At 39.5% G+C, this 9,525-nt stretch overlaps 1 protein-coding gene across 2 annotated transcripts in view; it reads right to left on the bottom strand.

Moving 5' to 3' along the window:
• LOC106873186 (serine/threonine-protein kinase TBK1) overlaps positions 1–9,525 on the bottom strand; it is a 102,022-nt gene that overhangs the window by 81,395 nt on the left and 11,102 nt on the right. For both annotated transcript variants that reach the window (XR_008263644.1, XM_052966177.1), the window contains exon 2: positions 390–485. Coding sequence is in view for 1 of the 2 variants with exons in the window: in XM_052966177.1 (XP_052822137.1) it covers positions 390–470 (81 nt within the window). In the remaining variant the exon portion in view is untranslated. The remainder of the gene's footprint in view (positions 1–389; positions 486–9,525) is intronic.

Raw genomic sequence — 9,525 nt, 5'->3', positions numbered from 1 at the left:
ATAAAAGACACCATTTCGAGCGTGGCCGTTTTCGTGCGGGTGACACGTAAAAGCACCCACTACACTCTCTGAGTGGTTGGCGTTAGGAAGGGCATCCAGCTGTAGAAACTCTGCCAAATCAGACTGGAGCCTGGTGTTGCCATCCGGTTTCACCAGTCCTCAGTCAAATCGTCCAACCCATGCTAGCATGGAAAGCGGACGTTAAACGATGATGATGATGATGATGACACATACATAACATGCTATATATGTAAGTATACATACATATATATATATATTGATGCATATTTCCTCTATATGCAGACTCCACCTGTTCATCTTTCTTACAGTCATTATAAAACAAAATAATCATACAAATGAATAATAAAATAGTAAATAAAAGAACATACTTTCGATATTCCTTTGTATACACATGCTGTGGCACCTTTTCCCAGTAAAACATCATACGTGAATGTCTTTGATTCAAACATGCTTCATTAAAGGACCTGCAGGAGATAGAAATTTAATATAATTTAGATTATTTTTGTATTTGTGTGTGTATGTGTGCGTGTGTGTGTATGTGTGCGTGTGTGTGTGTTTTACAATCAAGATCCCTAAAATCTGTTGGAGATTAAAAAGGAAATATATTTATTTTTATCATAAACAACAACAAAAAAAGTTTCTAATATGAATGACCAGCACTGAGATACTTCAAAACTTATAGTTCTTGGAATAGGCATGATAGTAGTCGCTGTTGAGAGTTTCTTGATATTAGCTGACCCTTGTGTGTTGCTATCACCGTCATCCATTGTTTTGGTGATGTCACAGTGCTATGGTCTGCTGCTGGTTCTGCTATTGTCTGTTGACTACCGTTTCTGCTGTCTGCATGGACGGAATATATAGTGTATGAGAATGTTTAGAAGCATATGAATGCCTACATGAATAAGTAGTGGAGCGTATAGTACTATAAAAATCATTTCAATAATAGACTGTATTTAGCTTGGAAAAGTGAGCTGAAGATAAAAATTGTTGTTGAATCCAGTTCCATCTGAGTCTTGAATGGTAAGATTTTTTTTTTGTATGTTGGTAATATTCTTGCGAATCAATATTACATTCTTGAATTTTTGGTATTCTTTTTTTTCATTAGATAGTGATCCAGGTTTGATTTCTGTATTTGGAAATTGTTAAATATTGCTGCTAAACACACACATACACATTGACTGAAAGAGTACAGGGAAATTGCAATAGGGAAGGAAAAATTCAATATTCTGGGTTGACCACTTTTTCAGTGTGAAGTGGACAGGAGGAAAATAAGGAAACTCAGCAGAGTTTTACATCATCTATGTTTGAGAAACTGTGTGAAATTGATGGGGAACACATGATAACGTGTATTTCATACTTAGACTGGAAGAAGTTGGAAAGAGAGAGAAACTGGTCTAGAGAAAGAAATGAAAGAGGAGAAATGGGTGAGGGTGTAAGTGAGGTTGAGAGGAAATTTTGAGGTGAGAGGGAAGTTGATGGATAAGAAAGGGATTATTGAATTAAGAGAAGGGTAGGAGTTGAAGGAAAACTGTCCATTTAAACTAGTTGCTCTCATGTCATGTGGTCAAAGTTGGTGCATAAATAACGGATGGTGGCTCGCACAAGCTGTTTTAAAGAAGAAGCAAAGACATGGAGAATGTGGAGGATTTCAGTAGAGTGATGCGACATCATAGATGGATGACAATTTAGTTTGAAGCCAAATAGAATAAGGTTAAGCTGAAGACAGCATCCAAGAAAGTGAAAATGACTGCAGAAGCAAATATTTTGCTTTAAAAAAAGAGTGGAATATCGTAATGCCATGTGGTATTAGTGAGTAGAGGAGAAATAAGATACCTTTTCATGGTGTGGATAGTAATTTATGTTGAGGCGTTTGGGATTAGACGTAGTAAAGAAGATGATGTGCAGAATTTGATTGATGTATCATATGGAAAAAATAAATACAAGGAAACTAGTTGTGATCTGCAGCAGCAAGACTTGTGAATGACATGTACTCACAAGTCCCACTTGTTATTTTAATTTAATGCCTTTTCAATTGCATACACCAAGTTTTTATTCAACTCGGTGGCTATTCACTATATCAGAGGGGGACAAATTTTTTCGGCACATGACTAGTGAACAATCATCAGGGAATCGTAATATCGCAATAGAATACATTCTTATCACCAAAGATGTTGATTATTGGGTGAGGAAGCAATGAGAGACCAAGGGACATTGACTTCCATCTTATAGTTCATCAACTTCAATATTTATTTTAGTGGTGAAGAACTTCTCCAAAATTTTTTGGTGTTTATGGTACATCAACTCTTTGTATAGAGCAGCATAAAGACTGAAGTGATTGTAAACTCTTATAATTTTTATGCTAAACTCACAATAAGGGCTGCTATCAGCAAAAACATGCAGACCTTGTTCTATAAATGCCAACCCTTTTAACAATATACATTGCAGTTGATTTAGGTAGAGTTGGTAGAATTTCCCTTTTTCCTTTTGTATTCTTAGTTTTCTTTTGTTCTAACAAAATCAGCTCCTTGTTAGATAAGCATTCTCTTAAGGGCACTAAAGACCCAACCACATCTTCCTTTATGACTTCTTCAAACTCTGCATCATTTGCAACTGTCACAGTACTTTAGCGAATTTGACAGGCACCAAGGGATTTCCTCAGGGAGTCCTTGTTCCTCTTCTTTTGTACACCTCTATCACGGAGACCAGAGGAGAGTTAGCTATACAGTGTAAATTTGGGAGATTGATGATCCTCAATTTTGGGGATGTGTCCTGCCTAGCATATCTGTGATTTCAACAAGGTTGCTTCGATGCTGGTGACCTTTACTGGCTCTAGGACCTCCCTAAGTTGCAGTCACATAAACACACCAATACCGGTTGTAGGGCAACAAACAGACACAAACACACACAATGGGGTTCTTTCAGCTTCTGCCTACTAAATCCACTCACAAGGCTTTGATCAGTCCGAGGCTATAGTAGAAGACACCTGCCTAAGGTGCCATGCAGTGGGACTGAACTGAGGACCATGTGGCTGGTAAGCAAACTTCTTATCACACAGCCACATCTGTGCTTTTTACAATTTCATTGTACAGGGTGTCCACAAAGTCTGGGTACATGGGATTAACACATACTTTAAGAAATTATTTCTTATATTTAATTGTTTATGTTATGATTTTATTTACTCCATGTACCCAGACCTTGTGGACACCCTGTAGAATAGATGTTTTATTTCATTCGAATGTGAAAGCAAAAAAATGTGGTGTAATAAAGGATTGTTTAGAATTTCCTTCATCATCATCATCATCATCGTTTAACGTCCGCTTTCCATGCTAGCATGGGTTGGACGATTTGACTGAGGACTGGTGAAACCGGATGGCAACACCAGGCTCCAATCTAATTTGGCAGAGTTTCTACAGCTGGATGCCCTTCCTAATGCCAACCACTCCTTGTGAATGAAAAAAGAAATATTTTTCTTTAGATATGAAAATATGTATTTATCACGCTTATAATGAATATTGGGTCATGAGTAACTCGAGTATTGCTGCAAACAGGTTCGACAAAATGTATGAGAATGTTTAGAAGCATATGAATGCCTACATGAATAAGTAGTGGAGCGTATAGTACTATAAAAATCATTTCAATAATAGACTGTATTTAGCTTGTTGTCACAACAGTGATGGCGGTTGAAGCAACAGTCCTTCATGCTGAAGAGCTTGTTGCAAGGATTCGAAGCTAGATCCTTGGATATGCAGTCAGATATCATGACTGAACCAAAAGAATTTCACGTGATTAGAAATTGCATGATTCGATCTTCTAAAATTTTCTTCTTGTAGTTAATAAAAGGCTGCTTTCGGTGGTAATTTCAGAATGTTGAGACAGCTGTGCAATGCATCTCCATTTTTGCCACAGTTAGACAACCTAGGCCCAATCTGAGTCTATATAATGCTGTGAGTTGCAGTCAATAAATACATGCTAACCCCAAAGTATCGATTTGCATGGAAACTTATAATACTGTTTAGACAGTCTGGGGTAGAGCCACCAAGTAGAACAGAAACTAGAAAAACCTGTTCTCCACAACTTTTACACCTGCCTATGGTGCGCACGCGTATATACACACAAACGCATGTGCACACTTAATGGCCCACTTGTTACTGACCCCTGAGCCTTGATGTAGATGCCCCGTTTCGGATTCTGGTCTGTCGCAAATACATATTTCCAGTGATAAGAATTGAGCACTGCAACCCAACGTAAATCATTATTTTTACCCTCTTTTTTACTTTTGTAACTAAACACACATCAGTGAATACAGAGGTTTGCAACAGCATGTCACATTTCAAATTTCAAGTTTTTGTTACCCTAACTAACGTGGGAAATGGGCGTTAAATAATAACGATGATGATGACGATAATAACGATCACGAAAATGCAACCACACAATGACAAACATATTTACAACGTATGTAAATACGTTGGAGCATAAAAGATTTATGGTTGAGCAGCTGTCACAAAGATCATAACTGGAGATAAGATGCCAAGTATACTTTGTGTTTATTTTTTTAAATTGGGCTCAGGAATAATTCATGAGTGCTTTTTTATTTTTTAAATTTAAAAATGCACGCAGAAATAAAACATCATCATCATCGTTGTTTAATGTCCACTTTCCATGCTAGCATGGGTTGGACGATTTGACTGAGGACTGGTGAAACCAGATGGCTACACCAGGCTCTAATCTGATCTGGCAGAGTTTCTACAGCTGGATGCCCTTCCTAACGCCAACCACTCTGATAGTGTAGTGGGTGCTTTTACGTGCCACCGGCACGAAGGCCAGTCAGGCGGTACTGGCAACGGCCATGCTCAAAATGGTGTATTTTATGTGCCACCCACACAGGAGCCAGTTCGGCGGCTCTGGCAACGATCTCACAACCGCATTGGTAACATCTTTTGTTATTTAAAAGAGAATTTTTTGTTCTACAAGATAGCATGTTTTTTTAAATTTTTTAATTTTATTGATTCTTGTGCATTTTCAGATCATTAAAATGGAATGTCAAGTGGACAAAACTGAGCATTTTTGACACCATTTGCTTTTTGCATTTAATCGAGGTGCTAAGACCGCCGACACTGCTCAAGAGATTTGTGCTGTGTATGGAAAAGGAGCAACACCTCAAAGTACCACCTGCTGTTGTTTTTCGCACTTCAAAAATGGGAATTCCAATCTTAAGGATTGATCACACACCGGTTGATCGACTGAGTTTGATGAAGAGCTATTGAATCAATTTCTTCACGAAAATCCACGTCAAGCGACCAGAAAGGTGGTGGAACTGATAGATTTTTTCTCCCTCTCTTTCTCTTTTACTTGTTTCAGTCATTTGACTGTGGCCATGTTGGAGCACCGCCTTTAGTTGAGCAAATTGACCCCAGCACTTATTCTTTGGAAGCCTCGTACTTATTCTATTGGTCTCTTTTGCCGAACCGTTAAGTTACGGGGATGTAAACACACCACCATCGCTTGTCAAGCAATGTTGAGGGGGGGACAAACACAGACACACAAACATATACACACACATATATATATATATATATATATATACAAATATACAACAGGCTTCTTTCAGTTTCCGTCTACTAAATCCACTCACAAGGCTTTGGTCAGCCCGAGGCTATAGTAGAAGACACTTTCCCAAGGTGCCACACAGTGGGAATGAACCCGGAACCATGTGGTTGGTAAGCAAGCTACTTACCACACAGCCACTCGATAGAGGAAAAAAAAAACTGTGGTGAACCCCCTTCACTCAATGGACAAAGTTCAGATACTTGGTGCTTGGGTGTCACAGACTTTGAGTGTAAACAGCAAAAATCAATGCTCTATAATCGCCATCAGTTTGCTTGTTCAACATCACTCAACACATGGTTGCAAACAGTGCCATACCATGCCTTACAATTGTCCTAAGTTGTCTGTCAGCCAACTGTCTGTTGATGAATTGTCCATCTACCTTGTGTGTAATGTGACATTGGGAAGGCATAATTCATTACAAACTGCTTAAGTGCAACCAAACACTCACTGCGGCACTCTATATTCAACAACTGCACTGACTCAATGAAATAATTCAACAAAAAAGACCGATTGAGTAAAATGTGTTTTTCTGCAACACAAAAAAGCCCATTCTCACATCACCAATATGACCAAAGCTGTGATTCAAGAACTCGAATGAGAAGTGTTGCCTCATCCCCATACTCTCCAGACTTGGCGCCATCAGATTTTCATCTCTTTTGACTGCTTTGTGCAGTGTATTGTTCAATAATGATGTGGAATTGAGGGTGTAAAAGACCATGTGTTGCGAGGTGATGAGAATAGCTCTTTAGCCCCACATCACACGGCCGATACAAAACAGAGGAATTGGACAGTACAAATAAGTGCCAGAGGGGAAAAGAGAGACACAACTGCATAGAATGATTAAGGGAACAATTATTGATATGCTAACATGTGTGTCCGTGTGTGCGTCATGTATACAGAATAGTTGATAGGCCGTCATGAGAACAAATGTATGTATGTGTGTGTTAAGAACATATAGAATAGCAATGAAGAAGACAGTGAAAGAGTCTATAGCCATCGAAGTGAGAAGTTCATAGACACAAGGATAAGAATACCAGTTCGTAGTCAATTGTACACGGTAGTTGAAATACTGTATCAAGAAGTTGTGGCCATGATGCTGAGCCGGTTACAGGTACATGTCGTACGTGAAGTCATGGCTGTGATGCTGCAGCCTGGGCCACTTGGTACAGGAGTTCTTGCAGGTCGTATATTTACTGTTGATCCATGGTGAAGTAATTCACAAACAGCGAAGTGTTGGAACCTGAATGAGCTGCCTGTTGCATTGTGTATATAGAGACATTGATGTTAAGACGATAGTGATGATGAAGATGGAGGTTGCCAAATGCTGTTGGATGAAGTTGGTAAGCCTCAATGTAGCTACTGTAGTAGCGTGTTGCCTGGTGTTGTCACTGGAACTGGCTGTGTTTATGTGGTCAGTGGCTTGACCTTGAAAGGTCAGGAACCAAAGCCGTATAATGAGGTAAAAGCTGGGTTTTTATAGGGTGTAGTAAGCTTGAAAGGGGTTCGAAAAAGGTTGTTCACATGACGCTATCTAAAGCCTCTGACTGGCTATCCGTGGTCAGTTGGAACAACAGAGTAGGAGACAAATTGCGCCAATGCCAACCAATCAGAGTAGTGGACACAACAAGATACAAACAATGGTCAAAGGCTAGTTGGTCCCTGCTACATTCAAATGCACATATATATAGAGTCTACGCTACAAGGGCTTGGCTGGACAAATTCCTTGATTCAAGACTGGGAGATTTCTATCGCTGAGGCATCGACAATCTTATTGAACAATGGGAAGAAATCGTAAACAACAATGGAGAGTATATTATTGATTAATTTGTTGTAGTTTTTTTTGCTTAAAATAAATTTGAAAAAAGAAAAACACTCATGAATTATTCCTCAATCCAATATATAACCATAACATGAAAACAACAGCAAAACTGATTTCTTATATTGGCACAAAGGTAGAAATTTTGGTGTGTGTGTGTGTATGAGGGGAGGTGGTATTTAGGGTGGTGAGCTGGCCTGGCAGAATCTTTCTCATGCCGGACAAAATGCTTAGCAGCATTTCTTCCAACTTTCCGTTCTGAGTTCAGATACCTTCAAGGTCGACTTTGCCTTTCATCCTTTCGAGGTTGACAAAATAAGTACCAGTTGAATACTGAGGTTGATGTAATTGAATTAACCCTTAACCCTCTCACCAAATTGCTGGCCTTGTGCCAAAATTTGAAACCTATATTTGACAGGTGCTTATTTTGCAAAATCCAGAGCAATTAAAGGCAAAGTCAATCCTGGCGGGATTTGAACTCATAACATAAAGGACCATGACTAAATAACCCAAGACAGTTATCCTGTCGCTAATTCTTTTTTCCAACCTGTGAGAAACAGTAGACAAATCTCCTTGAAACAGCACTCCACTGTGTTTATAAAAGAAAAGTGGGGGTAGACAGTAGCGTAGCTGAGGTGGAAAGAGCAATCGCGGGGCGGTGTCCGCCCTGGACAACACTTTTATGGGGGTGGGGGTGCAGTAATTTTGGATCTGCTGTGTAAGTTTGTATAAGGTCAGGGAGTGGTGGGGAAGGGAAACTCAGCGAGTACCCCATGTGGCACACACTCTAGTACTCCTGATCAAATGGATTGGTCATGATTGGAATTCTGTTGATCATAGGTCTACTCAATCAAGGCTGGTTAAACAACAAACATGCTTAAATATTAGTTTCGAATTTTGGCACAATGCCAGCAATTCTGGGGGAGGGGTCGATGCTCAAATGGTACTTGATCTATCGACCCCGAAAGGATGAATGGCAAAAATCAACCTCAGCAGCATTTGAACTCAGAATGTAAAGACATGAAATGCCGCTAAGCGTTTTGCCTGGTGTGCTAACAATTCTGCCAGCTCTCCGCCTCCTGTTTGCATAAATATGCTTTTCACCTCAAGGCACAAGGCCCAAAATTTTGGGGGAGGGGGCCAGCCGATTAGATCGACCCCAGTACACAACTGGTACTTAATTTATTGACCCCGAAAGGATGAAAGGCAAAGTCAACCTCAGCGGAATTTGAACTCAGAACGTGAAGACAGACGAAATTATACATAAATATTAACAACAACAATAACAGCTATGTACTTAGTTAATATCAAATGGTTAAGAAATCCTTGCCTTGAGCCCTCAGCTCTTGATAAAATCATATATGACCTGTATTGTAGCTAGGGGAGGAGCAAATAGGGAGGTTTTCCCAGGGTGACATTTTTATGGGGGCGGCACTTTTGGCTTAGCTGTAGAAGTCTGTATTGGCTTGGGTGTCTGGACATTTTTTAGAACTACATGGAGTCCATCACCCTCCAGGCTTTGCCACAGCCAGACAGAGAGAGAGAGAGCAGGCGTGACTGTGTGGAAAGAAATTTACTTCCCAACCACATGGTTCTGGGTTCAGTCCCAATGCATGACATTCACATTACGTGTCTTCTACTATAGCCTCAGGCTGACCAAAGTCTCGTGAATGGATTTAGTAGACAGAAACTGAAAGAGGCCTGTTGTATACAAATATATTTTTCTTGTTAGGGTCATTAGCCTGAGGCTATACTGAGGCTGAAGAGTTTTGGGAAAAACTTCCTCCCACCCTTGCCCATTTTCTTGCAAATTATTGTTTTTAAAAAATTTTTTTGCTATGTTTTCGGATACGGAGATTCCGGAAAATTGCCAAAAATCGGAATTTTGAAATTTTTTGAGCCCCACCTTACTCCCCCACTGATTTCTTCATTTTTCACTTTTTTCTGTAACCCTAACCCTAAAACCTTAACCCTAACACCCTAACCCTAAAACCCCAACCCTAACCAGAAAAATTTTTGGAAATTTTTGCAGAATCTTAATCTCCATATTTTACCGCATATTTTGAAAAAACAAAAAAAAA

The sequence above is a fragment of the Octopus bimaculoides genome, chromosome 3, assembly GCF_001194135.2.
Source record: "Octopus bimaculoides isolate UCB-OBI-ISO-001 chromosome 3, ASM119413v2, whole genome shotgun sequence".
Taxonomy (NCBI): Eukaryota; Metazoa; Mollusca; class Cephalopoda; order Octopoda; family Octopodidae; genus Octopus; species Octopus bimaculoides.
This window is presented reverse-complemented; position numbering and strand designations above follow the sequence as displayed.